At 37.2% G+C, this 21,415-nt stretch overlaps 1 protein-coding gene across 1 annotated transcript; it reads left to right on the plus strand.

The window, feature by feature from the left end:
• Positions 1-131: 131 nt before the first annotated feature.
• wdr36 (WD repeat domain 36) lies at positions 132-20,733 on the plus strand. Its single transcript, XM_028462808.1, has 22 exons — positions 132-417; positions 1,950-1,977; positions 2,054-2,154; positions 3,780-3,897; positions 5,489-5,621; positions 5,692-5,746; positions 6,826-6,958; positions 7,045-7,220; positions 7,285-7,405; positions 8,928-8,993; positions 9,080-9,169; positions 9,244-9,386; positions 12,255-12,372; positions 12,444-12,609; positions 12,845-12,953; positions 13,026-13,105; positions 14,075-14,182; positions 16,512-16,743; positions 16,909-17,025; positions 18,319-18,400; positions 20,264-20,451; positions 20,526-20,733. The coding sequence occupies exons 1-22, from the start codon at positions 271-273 to the stop codon at positions 20,673-20,675; spliced, it is 2,661 nt and encodes an 886-aa protein (XP_028318609.1). The 5' UTR covers positions 132-270; the 3' UTR covers positions 20,676-20,733.
• The last annotated feature ends 682 nt before the right edge of the window (positions 20,734-21,415 follow it).

Genomic DNA, 21,415 nt, shown 5'->3' on the forward strand with positions numbered 1-21,415 from the left:
TGCTTTCAGTTAGAATACATAATAAATTAATATAACTAAAAACACCTTTTTTTAATTGTGCGTGCGGTTCATATTTGCACCGACAGATGGCGGTAACTTCCTACATACGGTGCAGTGCGATGTCGGAACCTTGTATCTCTGTTCCTGTGTTCCCAGTCGGACTCTTCTGCTGGTTGCTTCCACGTGTGTTTACCGTCAGCTCGGTCTGGGTCCGGTCCGGTCCTTACCGCCTTGTTCTCTCCTGCTGTAACCTCTAAGCCGGTCCCGGTAATGTCGGGCGGCTGCAGTTCGTTGTTCTCCGGTTTCCGGGTCATCGGGATTTACTCCAACCACGTGCCGCACGCGCTCCGTTACCACCAGAAACACAGGGAATTCTACGTGGTGACGTCAGCGGGCCGCTGCTTCCACACGTTCAACGTAAGACACGATTATTGTTTGTATTTCATCTTAAGAATCAAACCTAGAGGTTGAGCTGCATCGTTAGACTCAATATGTAAACAACGTTTTATCGAGGAAAATATCGCGATATTTGATTTGATGGCTGATAATAAAAACAAATGTTTATCATCTATTATTATTTTACCAATTATGTTTACAACAAAATTTCAGTGGCGTGTGTATATATTTATAGATTGATTTTCCCAAAACAAAATACTTAAAGTGCATGGTTCCCAACTCGTGGGTCGGGACCCTAAAATCAGAGGCGTCACAAGTACTAATATTCAGAACTCAAGTAAAAGAACTATAGATACTTGAATATTTAAGTTGATCCCTTACTTGAGCAAAAGTTTTTTTATTTTTTTTTAAAAAGTACATCCTACTAAATGTAAAAAGTAAAACAAATGTTCATTTAATAATAAGACAGGGCTTTAAACGTGAAAATTCCACATATTTTATGGTGTTAAGAACCTGTAGAAAACTGGTACATGGAAACAAGTTAAATCTGTTACCTTTATGAACACCTGGAGAATTTAGCGCTTGAAATAAATACAAGTTGTAAATAAAATATCAATAAAAAAAAACAAGTACAAATGATCAGTTAAACTCAGAGCAGCAGAACAATAAGCAAACTTTCATTAGCTGATTTAAGTCATTCATTTCCTTTTTATTTATTTATTTTTTCCTTAGGCTTTTTTGGCACAGATTGCAAACAGTGTTTCTTGATTTTTGACTACTGCACTTTTACATAGGGCTGCACGATTATAGCCAAAATTATAATTACAATTATTTTGATCAATATTGTTTTATTATCACATTTATAATCAGAATTATTTATCATATTAGAGAAATATCTGTGTTTTTAATGCACTGCTTTTAAACAAACACTATGCCTAAATCATATTTGTATTATTTTGTAAATATCTGCTTCATATTGGTATATATTTGTATATTTTATTATTAATATTAGTATTATCTTTATTTTCTACTACTGTAATGTTTAAAATAAGCTATAAAATAAAAAATGTATCATTATAAAAGCTATTGTAATTTTCAATATTGCCAAAATAGAAATTTCAGTATATCTTGAATCTTGATGTATTGCCCAGGCCTCATATAGAGCGTCTATCAGGGTTGGGATCAATTATATTTTTAAATTACAATTGCGTTTAATTATCCATGTTCAATTACAACTCAATCATGTTTTTGCTGACCAGCATTTTTTCAAATTACAATTGTCTTCTCCCTGGAAGTCAATTACAATTACGTTCTCAATTACTAAAGTGCAAATTCAGTTAATCACAATTTAATGTAATTCTTTTCATGTAATTGATCATTAAAGGACTTCACACAGTCTCTAGCTGTATAATAATATGATATAATATCGATTCATCTTTTGATATTGACGATTGCCCAGCACTGTGCTGGGATGTTTCCAGTACGGCCCACTTGTATTCAAACAGGTTAGAATAAAATAATAACTTTTACTAAAATGTGTATCTGTGTTTCAGGTCAACAGGTTGGGCATCGTCGCCGTCAGTGAGTAAACGTTGATTATCACAAATGCACACTTTTGATTGGCTGCTGTGGAGTGATGAAATGCCTTGTTTCCTAGGTAACAGTCTAGAAGATGACATCACGTGCCTGGCAGCAGACAGGATGTTGGTGTTCGCTGCGTCCGGACGCCTCATCAGCGCCTTCGCCAAGAACAAAGAGGTGATGGAAATGTTTGGAGAAAAAAACAAAACTATTGGTGCAAGGCAATGAAAATTCTCGGCCGAAACCGAAAATGAGAAAACCCAAGGCCAAGAAAGAAATAATCAGTCCCATTTAGGGGTGTGAAAAAATATATATATATAGATATAGATAGATAGATATATATCACGATTTCTTTGGGTGCTGATTTTAAATGATTTTTTAATTTTTTTTGGGATATTTAATCAATATTTTTGTGTGTTTGTGCAATACTTTCAATGGTTACTTGATGCACTATGATGGCAGTGTGTAATGCCTGCAATATTTATGTATGCACAGACAGTTTATTTTCATATAATCTGTTCAGATCAGTGCTTTAACTGATACAATAGGATAAATTATTTTTTCATATTTTTGTGCATTATCAGTAACTCAGGGTGATTTATCCTTAATGTTCTCACTTACAGTTGTTACAATGCCGTCATTATGTTGTCATGGTGACTTTGAGACTTCTACACAGTAGTTTCAGTGAAAAGAAACTTGTGGCACTTTATTTTATGATTTTTTTTTTCACTGAAAATGTGCAAAAACACTAATAATAAATCATAAATAGGATGTTTTGAAGCAAATGGTTTTGACCTCTGAATGATCAATATCTCCTGATGAACATATACAGCAACTTGATTTTTCATCTCTACATTTAATTTTGATATTAAATGGGTAGAATATTGCAGTATATCGTGATAATATCGTATTGTATTGTGTACGTGTTGTATTGCAACATCCTTGTCAATACTCACCTTAGTCCCATTGCATTTCTGGCTCTGAATGTGTACTAATCACTAAAATTAAAACATTGCAATTGTATGAATTAATATTAATTCTTCAAAGAATAAATCAATGTATGATATGAAAATATTTATTTAACGATGCACAATATAAAAAAATTAAATATCCCCACTCATACATTAAATCATATTGTACAGGCCTATAACTGACTGAGCTGCTGAAACACAAAGTTGTTGAAGTTGTTGATATAAATGAGCTTCTTAGCTTAATTAATTATCCAAACACGTTCTTAAATTCATGGTTTTGGCGTACGTCATTTCTTGTGCGCGCTAATTAGATTTTAATCCCATCCGAGTAATGATCTTTATAATGTGGACCAAGTACAGTCGTGATAAAGTCCAGAGGATCTCTGAGAAACGTACACAGACAGTCTCTGAAACCAGATGCTATGCTAACGGTCCGTGTTAATGGAGAGCGACATCACTACAGTGTCTTAGGCTACGTTCACATTGTAAGGCTTAATGCCTTAATTCGGATTTTTTTGCAAACTAAAATCTGTGCTTCTGTGCCAGGGGGGTCCTGCTGACCGCTCTCTCTGCTTACGCCTTTCCAGGTAGCTCATGGAAGAGCAAGGGGGAGCTAATAAACAGTTTGACTAAAGTGATCCTTACGGAAATGCACTTTTGGGCCATTTTCGGCTGGAAAATTTTGGTGCATCGCTAAAAGAATATATAAAGCGGCCACTGCACAGATTAGGAGAAATTGCAATTTGAATGAAAGCTGCAGGAAGTTTTTAAGACGTAACATTGGTGTTTACATTGAATTCAAAAAAACTTTGTGTGTTGTTTGTTCCTCAGGTTGTGACGCGTTACCATGGTCACCAGCATGAAGTGCGTCTGCTCCTCCCTCTGGGCGATCAGCTGATTTCCGCTGACAGCGGCGGTGATGTCATCGTGTGGGACATCCAGGAAGGAGGTGGGAAGGAGGCGGAGCTTCAGTTAGCTTGACCGTACCCATGTACAAACTGTACACAATATAGAATGTTATAAACATATCTGTATAATATCATAATACAGTGATAAACCATTATGTGATAAACCATAATAATACATAATACAGTACAGTGATAATATTACTTTAATACACTATAAATATTACATTCAATAATACATAGATGATATCGCTGTTACCCATTATGCCTCTCATACATTTAAAATACACAATAAAAATAATTTAATACTCTACAATAATAACATAATGCACTACAATAAAAGTCAATTTTAATACTATAATACCCTATACAATACACTCTAATGACATTAATACAATAATGCTGGTTTTGTTTCACTTTGTTCCATCTTTGTCCTTTTTTACTTAGCTTATAATAAATCTTTTTTATAAAATCATCAATGCTCCGACTGGACTCCATCCTGTTCGTGACGCCAATTGTTTCGATAAAATTTGCGGTTGACCTCATTTGGAGACATGATTTATTGCTCTGGTTGAAGGATGGAGTCCAGTCGGAGCATTGATGATTTTATAAAAAAGATTTATTATAAGCTAAGTAAAAAAGGACAAAGATGGAACAAAGTGAAACAAAACCAGTGCAACCGTCCGGCCGGAGGTCCGATGATCGAGTGACACACAGTTCTGACACACGTATATCCCTGCAGTTCCCCCTCCCTCCTCCCCCCTGGGAGATAAAGATAGAGAGAGAAGGAGGAGGGAGGGACAGCGGGTGAAAAGAAAGACAGTTTCTCCTTTGAGTCAAAACAGTCTGTTCCCCCGGTATCTGATTGCCATGGAGACGGAGGTGTGTGCGTTTTATGTGTTCGTGTGTGTGAATGGATGTGTATGGGGTGTGCATGTGACTATGTGAGTGTGTGTAGCCATGTGAGTGCCTACGCATCTGCCCTTGGGGTTGTTTTGGGAACTTTGGACAAGGCGTTCTGACCTGGCAAAGTTGAAGACATGAAAAATCACACAATGGAAAGTTACACCCCAAGGCTTAAGGATTAAAATATATGAGTAAATATATTATTAAGCATAACTAATAATTTCGCCCCCACACAGGATAATTACAATTATACAAAATGTTAATGTTATAATACACCAAAATAGATTACAAAGATCTAATTTATATACATATTGCATTAATATACCAATGCAATATTGCACTTTAAAACAACACAATGATAATACTATAATACACTTATATAATAAAATAATACTGTTATTACTGATGAATAATGCTCTATAATAATATTATTACACACCATGATTTAACATATCTAATACAATAATAAATAAATAAATGCACTTGAAGATAACACAATAATACACAATAAAATAATACTAATTTAATACACTATAATGTTTGAATAATGCACCTTGACGTTAACACAATAATGGTCCATATTAGTAGTTTATTAATACATACTGAAATGACAAATGAAAAATTATAATACAAATAAACACAATACTAATAATATAATAGTACAATTACAATAAAACAGTTTATTATTATGTTATTGCGTTATACCCATCATGCCTCTGTGTCTGGCAGACGTCTACCTGCGGCTACAGTTCGACCCAACGACCTTCGACGTGTCGGCCATGATGCATCCGAGCACCTACCTGAACAAGGTGCTGCTGGGCAGCTCCCAGGGTGCATTGCAACTCTGGAACATCAAAACCAGGTGAGAGCAGAACATTCCAGCTGTTTTGGGTGATGTGGTTTTTCAAAATAAAATCTGCTTCTGTCCACAGTAAGCTGCTGTACACGTTCACCGGCTGGTCAGCAGGAGTTACCGTCCTACAGCAGGTGATCTAAACACAGATTTCAGAATTACAAATCTCAGAATATTACATAAACAAATATTTAATAAATACAGTAGTTACACTATTATTATCCAATGTACTATAATGATTTTCCAATCTTACAATATAATAACAATGATAACTCATAAGTTTTATAATAATCATTATTATTACAAGTTATAAAACACTGACATTTAATTTAATGTTAATTTAAATACAATAACACATAATACAACAACTCACTATTACAGTTGTACAATAATACACTATTAAATACAATTATTAAGATTACATGTACATATATTAAATAATTTACATGATGATTTTCCAATTGTACAATATAAATATAATGATAATGACAATAATATAATAATTTTCAGAATATTACATTAGAAGTAAAAAAATAAATTAAATCTTAATTTAAATACAGTAACACATAATAATAATAATAATAATATAACAACTCACTATTACAGTAGTACAATAATACACAATCAAATAGAGTTATTAAGATTACAAATCTTAGAATATTTTTATTAATATTTATTAAACAAATACAGTACAGTTACACTAATATTATATAATGTACTATAATGATTTTCCAAATTGTACAATATAATAATAATAACAATGAGAACACAATATAATGATTTTAGAATAATAATATTTACAATTTATAAAACACTGACATTTAAATTAATGTTAATTTAAATACAACACACTATTACAGTAGTACAATAATGCACTATTATGTAGAATTATTAAGATGACAAATCTTAGAATATTACATGAATATATATTAAATAAATGCAGTACAGTACATGTGCTATAATGATTTTCTAATAGTACAATATAATAAAATGAATATAACAATGACAAGAATTTTTTAATTTAGTGTTAATTTAAATACAATAACAATACAAATACAACAACACACTATTACAGTAATATAATAATAGGCTATAATAATACAGTGATATAACAATGACATGTCATGTAATATTATAATTCTGTGTATATATAGTTTTCTGTTGATAAAGAGCTCTTATTTTGAAAGAGTGGTTTCATTACATTAATTCCCAGAGTCCCGCTGTGGACGTTGTTGGCGTTGGCACGGCAACCGGCCGCATCATCATCCACAACATCCGGATAGACGAGACCCTGATGACCTTCACCCAGGACTGGGGACCAATCACATCGCTCGCTTTCCGCACAGGTACAGCCATCATTAGCTCGCCCCATCCTCTCTCTCTCTTCATTCTTTTCTACCTGACTCGCCCAACCTCTCTCCCTCTCTCTCAGATGGCCCGCCCATCCTGGCGTCCAGCAGTCCTCAGGGGCACATTGCATTCTGGGACTTGGAGCGCCGTCAGCTGTCGGCTCAGCAGAGGAACACTCACCGGACGGCCGTCGCCGCAGCAACGTTCGTACACGGAGAGCCGCTGCTGGTGACGAACGGCGCCGACAACGCCATCAAGGTAAAAGAACAACGTAAATATAAGAAATGTTCACATTTATAATGGAACTCTGCTCTTTCCTCAGGTGTGGATCTTTGATCAGGAAGGGGGAGAAGCCAGACTTTTAAGGAGTCGACAAGGCCACAGTGCCCCGCCCACAGTTATACGTCACCATGGCAACGACGGGAAGAACATTCTGAGTGCAGGTAGGAGCAGAAAACTCGTTTTAGTTCAAGGGCCAAATACGGAACTGTTTGATCTCAAGTGGGCCACAGATTTTATGCAAGAAAATGAGTCATTTCAACATTATTGTGCCCTAGTTTGCACTTCTACGTATAGATAAAATACAAAATATTTTTAAAAAAACGACCATATCCAAATGATAGCGATCAGTCCCAACAGGATCCTCACTTTCAATTTCCTATATTTTGTGACTAATTTCTATCTAAAGGAGCACAGGGCAGGATTTGTGAAAAAATAAACATACATTTTAAGTCTTTTTATGCTAATGGTTGATGAAGTGCTCACAACCAAAGAGAATGACTCCACCCACATTTCTACCTATTGCCTTGAACAGACTGTGATACATTTTGTTCTGGGCACAAGTTTCCCGCGCAGTTCTGGAGACGTGACGTCAAATGACGCTGATGGTGACGTCTTGGAGACTGAAAGAAGACAAACACAGTGGACTAAACTACTGTTTGGTTACGCAGAGGCATGTGCACAGGTCTTGCAGGAAATAGTCACATGAACGGCGAGTAAATAAATAACCGTGTCACAGTTGGAGTGTGGATCAGGACGCATTTTCTCGACCCAACAGTGAAAAACTCCTTTTTTTCTCAAAGAAATGTTTGTTTTAGTGGTAAGCACCGATTTTTATTAACAAACAACTGTTCAGCACAGGGGTAACAAGTGAAAATGAAACACAAACAGGGGCACAGTGGATTTATTTACATAATCCATGTATCAAAGATAAGGATAATCTGTTATTTGGCAGAAAAAGGAATGATTCAACAATGTATTCTTTTATAATTGTCCTTCTCTGCTCCATTCTCCCTGCACTGTGAATCCTGCTCTCATTGTTACAGTTAAAGCTGTATTCTTCAGAGCTGCAGCAGGAAAGGAGAACGCTGCGTGCAAATGACACTATCAGCTGTGCTTCGGTGCTAAACAGTTGATGCGCACCCCCGCGGTGGCTTAGCTGATGACTGCAGCTACACTAACCACCGTGGTGTCACTGTAGGAGTTTGATTTCTAGATCTTGCCCTGTGCTCCTTTAATTAAGGAAATGTTGTCATAATTTGAGGAAAACTGAAGGATTTTGTAAGAATTTTTAGTTTTTTCAACTGTTTACCAGTAAAAATGACTGCAATCATATGATATAAGCACCGGGAAAACTGTGAGGTTGGCTTTCATTTACCCTATAATTCATTTTTACTTTCTTCTACGGGCCGAATTGGATGCTCCAATAGGCCTGATTTGGCCCCCTGGCCATGAGTTTAGCACCTTTGGCCGAAGGCGACATAAATTAACTTTTAAATACAGTATTTTTGATGTGGTCACGTAAAGCTTTTGTATATAAAAATAAAGCGAGCAGGTAAAATAAACATTTCTACGCTACCTGTGCATGCTCACGTTAAGCAGTTTCACATACATTTGTGGACATTGTACATTACTGCAATCGTTACTTTTACCATTTTCATGTGCCTTTACGTGCGCCCTCTGCAGGTCAGGACGGAACACTACAGTCCTTCTCCACCGTTCACGAGCGTTTCAACAAGAACCTTGGTCACGGTCGGTTAAAGATGTCCCATCATTCAGTGACGAGTCAGCAGAATCAAGTAGATTTACGGTTGTTCTCTTTCGTCTCCATTCGTCAGGCTCCATCAATAAGAAGAAGGAGAAGAAGAAGACGAAAGACCTCACCTATGAGCAGTTGCGACTTCCTGCCATCACCGTGTTTTCCTCCGGTCTGTGTCCCGACACAGGCTCCGCCCACTCCTCACCTGAGCGCACGCTGACGACGCGTGTTTTTCTCCCACAGCCACCGCTCGCCAGTCGGACTGGGACGGCATCGTGGCCTGTCACCGCGGTCGCCTAGCAACCACCACGTGGAACTACAACAGGTGCACCATGGGAGCTTACCACTTCAAGCCACCTGGCGTTGGCAGGGATTCCGTCGCCACGGTAACCGCATTTGCAACTTTTTTGTTCCACAACAATCTCAGTGAATAAGGAAATTAAAGCATGAAGACATAAAAATAAGTACTTTAAAAATGGATTAAAAACTAAAAGAAACCACAACAAAAGAGTAAAATGAGCCTTTAAAGCAGGGGTTCTCAACCTTGGGGTCAGGAAACACTGGGAGGGGGTTGCCAGATGCCTTCAAGGAACTAGGAATATTTTTTTAACAATTTGAGCCCATTTTTGCTTATTTTTACCTTTTTTCTGCAACAACACCAAAGCCATCTATTTTCATCACTTTTTATTGCCCTATTTTTGCTGCTTTTACTGCATTTTTGGTACATTACTCCCATTTCTGCCACTTATCAAATTTTAATGCATTTTCTACACAATTTTTAGACATTTTCAGCACTTTTAAACCCTTTCCATCACTTTTCCACCTAATGTCACACATGTTGACCCATTATTGTCACTTTTAACCTCTCTTCACCATATTTCATGCTTATTTGCCAATTTAACCACATTCACAATTTGTCTTGCTCATTATTTGCCAGTTTAAATTGCCAGTTTTTCTGTCCATTTTTGGCCACTCTATTTGCAACTTTTAACCAATTTCTGTGGTTTTGAAAATCCCATTTCACCACTTTTTCCACCATTTTTTAGTCACTTTTAACCCATTTTATTTCTGCTTTAACCAAGGATTTACATCTTTAAGATGACTATTTACTATGGCTCAAATTAGAAACTTCCACGATAACAATGGATATTATTCAGATCAATAAATAAATGTGGTTATCACAGATTCATAGAACAATGAACCACCATTTTGCCGACTTTATGGATGGACCCCAAAAATCTCTCCCCTTTATTCCCCCTTATAGATGGCCCAAAATGTTTTTATTCATAACCGAAGTTTTTGATGGTAAGAAATGTACTCCCCCAGTTAAATATAGTGACATCAAGTGGGTGTCCGCCATTACACATTGAATCCATTTATACGTTTGATATCTCAGTATTTACTGATACTAATACTGAGTACTGAGTCAAATATAAAGGCATTTTCTATCACAATAAGACATTAGTTCATTAGTGCCACAGTGGGGATATTTGGTTGCTACAGCAGTGATCAATGATCAATATACAGAAAAAACGTGAGCGCTGTAAAAGAATTACCAACAATTATACACTTTAAACTAGGGATGTCCCAATCCGATATCGATATCGGATATCAGTTCGATATTAGCCTGAAAACGAATATCGGATTAAAATGTTCAGATTCTCCAATTTTTTATTTATTTTTTTTCAATTAATTTGTTATCTATTTTATTCAAATGTAGAATACTGTAGATATTATGTTGAAGATAAAAATATATGTAACCAATAGGTTATTAGTAAATGGGTCAGTTTTTCTCATCCCTACTATTGCTGACTATTGTTCTCTGTTTGAGTGACATCACTTGATCAATAATTTTCTAACATTTCGCACTGTTTTATAATTAAAGAAAAGAGAGAAGAAAAGAAAAAGTATGTATGATTCATGCTGATATCAGATCAGTATCAGTATCGACCGATACGTAAGGGCTGCAATATCGGTATCATATTGGAAATAAAGTTGTATCGACACATCACTACTTTAAACACTTAATTCTATGCACAAATAAATACTTTAGTCGATAAAATGATTAAAAAACTTCAACATGTGGCTCAATGACCCACACGTTTTAACTGGCAATGGGTTTGATGATAAAAAATACAATAGCAATTAGGGTTGAGCATTGCCATGAATCTGACAATACGATACAATTCACGATTTGCATGTCACGATACGATATGTCCCAATACTAAACAGTATGATATACATTTGCAATATCAATAATCACAAATGTCACCTTGACAATTACAAAATGGTATGAAATACAATTTATTTAACTCCTCCACAATTGAAGAGTGGGAGAACATCGTTAATGACATTTATATCATGGGAAAAAAATCCCATTCTCCCTCCGATTACAAACAGAAAGGTTTCCACAGATTTGGTCAAATTGGACGTGAGATATTTGAGATATAAATTTGAAAAGTATTTTTTGTTGAATTGTCTGTATTTATTTGTATATTACATGTGTATACATGCCTTGGTTATGGTTATAATTAGTTATTAAAGTAAAAGGAAAAACAAGGGAAAGGTTTTTATTGAGAGAAAAGTGTTTTAAGTCATTTTTTTCTTTTACTGTGGGTTCTTTTTTTCTCGCCAATGACTGTTAATGTGTAAAATGCCGTTTTTTCATAAATAAAAAATACATTAAAAAAAAAAAGAAATACAATTATTAAATTTTGTTCTTAAACTTGTGAGAACAGGTAAATGGTAACTAACTGTAATTCAAGAAGCAATATCCGAAACAACTGGTATGTTTATCAAACTGTCAAATTACATTTTCCAAAAAAGTTGGACTTTTGCTTCGACAACAGATTCTGATTCTGTAAAGTTTTTAAATTCTGAAATAAAGAGTAACTACATACATTTATAAAAGTGCCCAGTTTGTTTTATGAAAATAAAATCTAATCAACTTCCAAACTAAAATGCGTTGAGGAAGTATGCATATGTTTAGCGCAATTAAATGTTTTTTTCTTTGTTAAAAAACACGATTTTAAAAATCGATTTGGACCTTTTTTTTTTTGGATCGATGCGATAATCACGCAGTGATATATCACCGAGTCGGCCTTGGATTGGCCGACTCGGTGATAGTCGGTGATACATTGGATTTAGATCTTATTTTTATGCCATGACATTTTGACCACATACTACTCCTTAACTTTGTAACCGTGGCGACCAGCTGCGCTGACAATCCCATTGTCTTCTTCCTCTGCCCGCAGGCTGTCGACATCACTTCCTGCGGTAACTTCGCCGTTGTCGGATTATCATCCGGTCGAGTCGACGTCTACAATTTGCAGTCTGGCTTGCATCGCGGTTGCTATGGCAATGATAAGAAAGGTACCTTCTTATTTGTGGCGATTGGTAGTCTCTTTGACTCCCCGTCGTTAACCCCGCCTCCCCTTCTTCAGCTCACAACGGCGCAGTGCGAGGCGTCGCTACGGATACGCTGAACCAGCTGACCCTCACCGCTGGCTCTGATTGGCTGCTGAAGTTCTGGCGCTTCAAAACCAAGAAGCAAGAAGACGCGCTGAAGCTAAATGCAGCGCCGGCTAGAATGATGCTACACAGAGAAAGGTTCTCTAAAAGATTCTGTACCAAAGGAGCTTCCAGAAATTTTTCAAGTGGCTAATTTCTCTTGGAGACTGTGAATTTCTCTTGGAGATGAATAAAGTATCTATCTATCTATCTATCTATCTATCTATCTATCTATCTATCTAATTTTGGAAAATTTGGGGATTTTTGTTTGATTATTTGAGATTTAACATCTAATTGCTGTTAATCAATAATGGTAATCCATTATTCTCTGCAGCGGGATGCTAGCTTTAGCGTTGGACGACTTCACTCTCACAGTCGTTGACATAGAAACCAGACGAGTGGTGAGGAAGTTCGCTGGTCACCACGGCAACATCAACGACATGGTAAGCGAGAACAATCTACGATAACGGTGTGAGTGCACACGGCTCAGCGCTAATGTTGTCGCTCTGATCAAGACGTTCAGCCCTGACGGCCGATGGCTGGTTACCGTGGGGATGGACTGCACCATCCGTACCTGGGACCTCCCCTCTGGAAGGTGAGAATGGAACGTTCCACTGAAGCAACCAGGATCTGTGAACTATTTTCAGTTGTTTTCCTATGACATCCCATCACTACACAGGGTCGGGGTCATTTACATGTTCCAATTACAATTACGTCTTCAATTATCCATATTTAATTGCAACTTAAGTATGATTATGGTGACCGGCATTTTTTCCATTGAATTAAAATTAAAATTATTATTTTTGCCCTGAAATTCAATTGTAATTATGTTTTCAATTACTTTAGTTCCAATTGAATTAACCACAATTACTGAGGCTGAAATTATTAACCCCATAAAACATTTTTACGTTATGACTTATCTCAGAAAGAAAATTCTAAATTAAAAATTTTTTTTTTTTTCCTTGACTCCGAAGTCGAAGTGTTTTCCATGTTTTTCATGCCTTACTGGATTATTCACCCCAGTTCAAGTGTGCTCTTGATATTTAACTAGTTTTTAAGTTCTTACGATAGCCTTATCTCAGAAAAAAATTCCAGAATTTTTAAATTTTTATACCTTACTCTAGCCTTGTTGCGAAAAATAGAAATTCCAAATTTTTTCAAAAATGCCTTGGTTTTTGTGCCATTGTGGGCGTCTGAGCCTTTTTTGTGTCAGTATACCCCTCGATTTCAATGTTTTTAAAATGGTAAAATGTCGGAAAGCTTGATATGAAACACATTTTAATAATTATTAACTACATATGTGTAGAACTGTACATAGAACAGTAACATGGTTCCCCAGTTCAATTATAATTGACAACTATTTTAATTTTTAATGACAGTTACAAATTCAATTATCTAAACTTAGTTACGATTACAACATCAATTACAAATTATAATTACAGCATAATTGTAATGAATTACCAATTATGTCATTACAACTATAACTGACCACATCCCTGCTGTGAGCTGTAATGCACGTATGTTTGGTTATGGTGTTTCTTTCTCTCTCTGTTTCGCTCCTCAGCCTTGTCGACTGTTTCCTGGTTGCCACGGCGCCCGTCAGCGTGTCGTTGTCTCCGACGGGCGACTTTATGGCAACGGCTCACGTGGACAGCCTGGGCGTTTACCTCTGGTATGAACTAGGGCTGTGCACTCCTGATTTGCATGTCAAATAAGAGATATTTATACCATACTATACAATACTATATACATTGCAATATCAATAATTGCAAATTTCACCTTTACAATTACAAAATGGTATGAAATACAGTTTATTTAATTTTTTCTAAACTTGTGAGAACAAGTATATGGTAACTAACTGTAATTCAAGCACCAATATCAAAAAACAAGTGGTATGTTTATCAAACTGTCAAATTACATTTTTTCAAAAATTTTAACTTTTGCTTCTAGTGTTTCTACTTGTAATATTAAAGGTCCAGTGTTATGCTATTTTTCACCCATCTCTATTAGTTTTAAGAACCCCAACAACTTAGTATTTGAGGTTTATTTCCTCAAACTCGCCTGTTTTCCAGAGTTTTAGCCTCTGAAAAGTCAGTTTAATGACGATTTTCTTACGCTGTCCACACGCTTGTTATTATTTTCAGCCAAAAAACTGCACATTGCAGTAAAACACATGGCCATTTAAGCGACTATTGTGATTGTGAGTCAGACAAAAGCTCCTCCATGGTGTGTTTACCACAGCAGCGGAGTCAGTCAGCTGTTTCAAACACACACCAGAGCTGCTACGTCACTTTCTTGTCATCCTTACCTCTACCTATTACAGGAATAGTCCATTCAAGATGATAGTCCACTGTATTGTCCAACTCCTGCATCACATTGGGTCACACACGTTACATCATGTCAAAGGTGATACAAGGCAGTTTAACGGATACTAAAAATGGAACTGATTGTAACTGTTCCCTGGGTGCTACTCCGTTGCTGCCCACTGCTTCTCAGGGAGGGGTTAAATGCAGAGAACACATTTCGTTTATGTGGCTTAGGTTACATATGACAATAAAGTATAATGTACAGTATGTTCTACAGTATATTGAACCGCTGTGTTTGTTTTAGCTGTGAGGTAGTTTCAGAGGGAGGAGCTCACATTCTTATAGGGTAGGAGGAGCCAGGATTGTCAGGAGGAGGAGTTTCCGTGATCTGACGGCACATGGCGAGAAAAATATTGTGCAGCAATTGTTTGACTGCTTATGTACAGAAGGTAATGCATCGTACAAAGTTAATGTCAGGCTGGCATTGTGTGTTATTTCATTGGGGTGGAGTTACAGGTGAGGCCTAAACTAGGCTTTTACACTGTAATGTAATTTAATTGTAAATTCGTTTTTACACAAAATTTATAAATGTATGAAATGTATAAAACTTTATAAATGATTTGGATTTATGTACAAAAAATAGAAAGAAAGACTAAGGCACTCTGTGGTAGATCTGTGAATTTTTATTTAAATATAAAGTGCAGACCGACAATGAGTTTCTATATAACAGCAGTCTGCATTCTTGTGTTTTGTTATCAATGTTAATGCTATGTATAATGCAAAGCTTAAAGGTCCCATGTCATGCTATTTTTCAATCATCTCCATTTGTTCCAAGAACCCCAAAAACATAGTGTTTGAGGTTTATTTTCCCAAACTCGCCTGTTTTCCAAAGTTTTATCCTCTGAAAAGTTACTTTCTGAGCAACTTTACACAAACAGGCTGATTTGTGTCCTACTTATGCATATTCATGAGTGGGCGTGTCTATAGACGGGACACTGACTTCCTCCTTCCCGCACAAGAGGACGGCCCTCCCTCCCCCCGCCCACTCCGTAGCCGAGCTCATGCTGCTTTATAAACACGAGACAGAGCGTGGGGGCGGGGCGTTCACCGGTACATACATAGACTGTAGAAAATACACACACAGCACTGCGCGAAGGACGTGGACATGCTCACTTTCGTGGGCGTGTCTGTTTACATGTCAATCACGGCAGAGAGCTTCCTGGAGGCGTGGCTGCTCCAACTCAGTGCCGTGTCAAAATCATCATCAAAGTGGGAACGCGTCATCAAATTGGAGCGAGGTGTTTGGGCTCACCCTGCAGTAAGAAAGGAGCAAATCACCCTCTAACTAAATATTGAGGGAATCAATGAAAAAAGACTTTGGACATGTGTATGAAGCCCTAATAACACTTTATCATGTTTAAAACACAGAAAAGTCTATTTAGCATAACATGGGCCCTTTAATGCAGTGGTTTGCACTATTACATTAGTGTCATTACACCGCTTAACCACATATACAATTTTTCTTCCCCGGCGGCTGCACGTGGTGGTGGAGGGGGGCGGGGGGGGTCCATGTCTCCACCTATGCCAAAATGAAACCTACACCCTTGCACGTAACTGCACGAGCCGACCTGGGTCAAAGGTTAAAGAGTCTCAGTGTGAATGAGGGAGTCACTGTGCAGCGTTCTGTTCTCCCAGGACCAATAGGAGCCTGTGCGGGCCCGTTGGGCTCCGCCCCCTCCCTGCGGACTACCAACCAACGGTGGAGATGCTTCCCGGCGTCACCGCTGATGACGTGCAGCAGGAGCAGACGCCAGAGGACGAGGTCGACGAGTTCAAATCAGCCGAACAGCTGGGGGCGGAGCTTGTGACACTGTCTCTGCTGCCTGAGTCTCGATGGAAAAGTCTGCTCCATCTAGACCATATAAAGGTTTGTTTAAACCTGTTTACTGAGCCTGTTGGTTTATTTTTGACTACTTGCCTTTTGCTCATTTGTTATTTATCTGATTTATTTATTGTTTAGTCTTTGTTTAATTTTCCTTGAAAATGTCCTTTTCCTCTAGGTTTTCTTAATTGTTGTGATTTGTTTGTCCAGAGGAGGAATAAACCAGTGGCGCCCCCTGCTGCTCCCAAGGCCGCCCCCTTCTTCCTGCCGACCGTTCCCGGTCTGACGCCACGATTTGAAACCGCTGCAGCCAATCAGGACTCACAGGTAGGAGAGAATAAACCATTACATACTGGTAATGGTTCATCTTAACTTATCTATACAGAGAAGCAGTGAATGGCCTCCACATTTAGATTTAATATTTGGATTTAAAGGTACCATTTAGATTTGTATTTAATATTTAACTTTTGGATTTAACATTTGGAATCAACATTTAGATTTAGATTCAACATTTAGATTTAGATTTAATATTTAACTTTAAGATTTAACATTTAGATTCAACAATTAGATTTAAATGTAACATTTATATTTAATATTTAACATTTATATTTAATATTTAACATTTATTTTTAATATTTAACATTTATATTTAATATTTAACAATTATACTAAACATTGACATTATATGTTTACGAGAAAAGTAAATGTCACAAATTTCACAATAATTGCTTTAAATCTGGTCAAAAGCAAGGTTGGGGTCAATTGCGTGTTTCAATTACAACAATGTCTTCAATTATCCATGTTCAATTACAATTAAATTATAATAATGGTGGCAGGCATTTTTTCCGATTACAATTGCAATTCAAATTACAATTTTTATTTTCCCCCTGAAAGTCAATTACAATTACGTTCTCATTTTCAAAAGTTCAATTTCAATTAATCACAATTACTGACCCTTTAATAAATAATCCCATAAAATGTAACTTTCCTCTTGTGTTAGCTTTCTGTTAGCATCTCTTATGATAACTGGTCAGTTTTGACTCATGTCCTAAAATCAGCTGTAAAATACACAAAAATATATTATCTATCATCCAATTTATTTTCATCTCTTGGTTACATTGTTAGGCTTCCTAATCAATGAAAATATTAGTATTAATTTATTTGATGTGGGCATCTGAGCCTTTTTTTTGTCAGTATAACCCTCAATTTCTATTTGTTTAAAAAAAGGATAAAATGATACTCAAGAGAACTGAAACGTAATGGGAAAACTTGATATGGAACATGAAATGTTAACTAAATATATGTAAGCCATAGAACTGTAACATGGTTGCCAAGTTTTGCATTTTAATTAAATTCTAGTTTTTCTAGAATGTTTTACAAAGTGATTATCTGAACTCAATTACAATTCAATTACGATTACAACAGCAACAGATGTTTTCAATTCCAGCTGCAATTATAATGACGCCATAATTGTAATTAATTATCAATGGCGCGATTACAGTTATAATTGACCCCGGCTCTGGTTATCATTGGCTCGTTTACCATCATGCCCCGCCCCTTAACACTGCCTACCATTGTTTTGATAATTTGATTTTTTAATAACTTTTCTCTGTTTGTCAGTCCAAGGTTTTGTCCTCCGGGTTTTTGTCTCAGCGCTCAGAGTTCGCCTCAGCTCTGGAGTCTGGTCTGCAAAGTGGATCATGTGAGTGCACGTCGTCCTTTCACAATAAAATGTCTCCTCCTCCGTGTATTTAGCTATGTTCAAAGACGTATATTAATGAGTACATGTGTTCCTGTCAAAGCTAAATGATGGATGCTGACTCGGATCATTCTAGTTCACCGCTCCACGTCTGCATAAAGCTAGCTAAAGAGAGCTGAGTGTAATCCATGGATGGATATGTGCGTTTTTTTCTCCAGTTTTGAGTTTGGGATTTCAGATTTTTTTGCTGTGAGCTGAATTTCTGGCTGAAAATAGTGAAATCAAATAAAGACATAGAAATGTTGTCAGGTTTCCATCCAATTTTTAATGACTGAGTTTACATGGAAGCTTTGATTCCCCTTTAATTCAGAATAAAAGATAAATTCTCTTTAAACAGACCTTGTAAACAATTCTGAATGCAAATGTAATTTCGAATTAGATGGCTGGTTTATTCCGAATTAAACAATTCCTCGATCTTGTAAACATTTAATTCCGCTTTAAGTTAATTCCAGTCGTTCTGCGCATGCTCGACTTGTCACGATGACGCAGGGGCTACGATGTAATCCAAGATGGCCGCCTGGACTAAAGCCTTAAGGCTGGCATACACTGCGCAATTTTTTTCAATCGTACTCAGCTTCAGCTCAAACTGCGACTCATGTGCAGAGCCCGACTGTGCGCAGCTCACGATTCATGTTCTCACACTGTACGGACCTACACTCTGATACGATCTGACTGCTCACACTGTACGTTCATACACGACACGTCGGGGTTTTGTTTCCCCGAAGTGCAACGTACAAATTGGAAGAAGAAGAAGAACTCTGAAGTGTCGCCATTAAAACAGATGAAGAAGAAAAACCCGGAAGTGGAGAGAGACTCACTAATCTCAGCAAAAAGAGCTTTAAAAAAGAAAAGACAGTGATGTGATGGACCAGTAACCGGCTGGACAGACGTGGGCAGAACAGTCCGTGAATTTTACAGCGGTCCTATGGTGTTCGCGCATGCGCAGTGTGAGAGTTTAAGGTATGCCGGTCCGTGTACTGCTTCAACTGTGAGATACCCTCACGATATCCTCAAACATGTTGGATTTTCTTACGACCATACGATTGCTGATCAGGAGCTGGTCGTGAGGTGTTCATCGCTTCTTGTGACCCTATGTATATTACACGCGCACACGATCTAGCAGAGACTCGCACGATCCCAAAAATAGACGCATAAGTTGTAAATCGGCTAAAAATGGGCCTAAAATTGCACAGCGTATGCCTGCCTTTGGAAGACATGGATATAATGAAAAGAGTGGATGGACGGAACCATAAACGTGCGGCCATTCACGGACTTATCACACACAGACGGACATCGGCAAACGGAACAAGATTCATCGGACGGGTGATACTAAAACCTGGAGATGGAGTAAATGCGTCCCCGTACTGCTGCACAGGCTGTAATATCACCAAGTTTATCATTGTACCTGTTGTTAGAGCAACTATCTTTACCAGGGAGCAAATATTTATTCCTGGTTATTGTTTTATGAAGTTCTACTGGGCTTTATTTACCAGTGATGACAAAAGTGAAACCGTGCGTTATTGTTGAGCTGCTGTATTTAAAACTACAATCACAATAAAAGTGAAAACAGTTCCCTGTTATGTGGTCTTCTGTGTTGCGGCCTAAAAGAAAAGATTTGTTCTGTGTTTTTTCCGCTGTCCAATCAGAGCCCTTCCTAACCCCCAGACCTAAAGCGGAATTAAATGAAGCCGAATGTAAACTTCAATTGGGAATGACTATTTCCAAGCAGAATACTTTAAATCTGAATTAAAAAAACATGTAACCGTGGCCAATGAGTGCTTTGTGCTGTGCTTTGAACTGGTGCAGACGATGGGGCGCTGCGTCTCCTGAAGGATTGTGGGCCATCGGCCGTCTCGATCCAGCTCACGTGTCTGACATCAGAAGCGGGCGGAGACGACAGCCTCCTCCTGGCCTTCATTCACATGATTGACAGCATGCTAGCTAGTGGGCGGGACTTCGACCTGGCTCACGCCTACCTGGCTCTGTTCCTCAAGGTGACACAGTGTAACCTGGACTTTTATTGTGAAATCCGTGTAATGTAATGAATTAATTTGTTTGTTTGTTTTAGCTGCACCTGAGAACGCTATCAAACGACGCCGTCGCCATGGCAGCCCTTGTTCGCCTCCGGTCTCGACTGGAGGCGGGGTGGGCAAAGCTTCAAGCGTCATTTAACCAATCATTGTGTTTGCTGTCATATGCTAAGAGCGCTTTGCTCTAACACACGCACACACATGTTTTTTGTATTGTTTTTTTAATAAAGCTGCTGTTTACCTGAAGTGTGTGTTATAATGTTTACTTTGAAGAGAAACATGAGATAAATTATTCCCTAAATGTGAATTTTGTGATCGGTAAGCTAAAAGTTTGGATATGATCAAAGCAGGGCCATGGAAATCAGAAACCCAGACCCACTTTGGTGTCCCGACCCATAACTTTTGAACCCTTTAGAAAATATCTTTTTTCTTTTTTTAAGCTTATATTTTTATTCGTGAACTCTATATATTTCACATTTTCACTTGTTAATCTCATGCCCGCAAGTAAAAATGTAAGTAAAAGCTACAAATATTTGAATAAAGAGGAAAATTAAAGAAAGAAGTTGAAATGGCTGCTCCATCTGTTGTTGTGGAAGGAATACATTTATTTTGAAAAAAAAATTTAAAGATTTTTTATGAATTTGCACAACTTTTGTTTATTGGAAATAAATAAAACACAAATTATGTAAACAGGACTAGTGCAGGTAGCATTTAAAGTATAGTAGAATCATTTAAAAGGGTATGTTTTATATATAAACATGAACATGGTTATTTATTAAGACAGCTCGGTTTTTTTTTTTTTTTTTTTTACACCACTTTTCATATTTAAAAACAAGTATTTCATTTTTTCAATATTACTAATGTTCTGTTTAAAAGTGAGAGGAAATAAAAAGGCTTTGTGTTACAGGAAGTAGAACAGCGTGTTTGC

Source organism: Gouania willdenowi, chromosome 12 (assembly GCF_900634775.1).
Source record: "Gouania willdenowi chromosome 12, fGouWil2.1, whole genome shotgun sequence".
Taxonomy (NCBI): Eukaryota; Metazoa; Chordata; class Actinopteri; order Blenniiformes; family Gobiesocidae; genus Gouania; species Gouania willdenowi.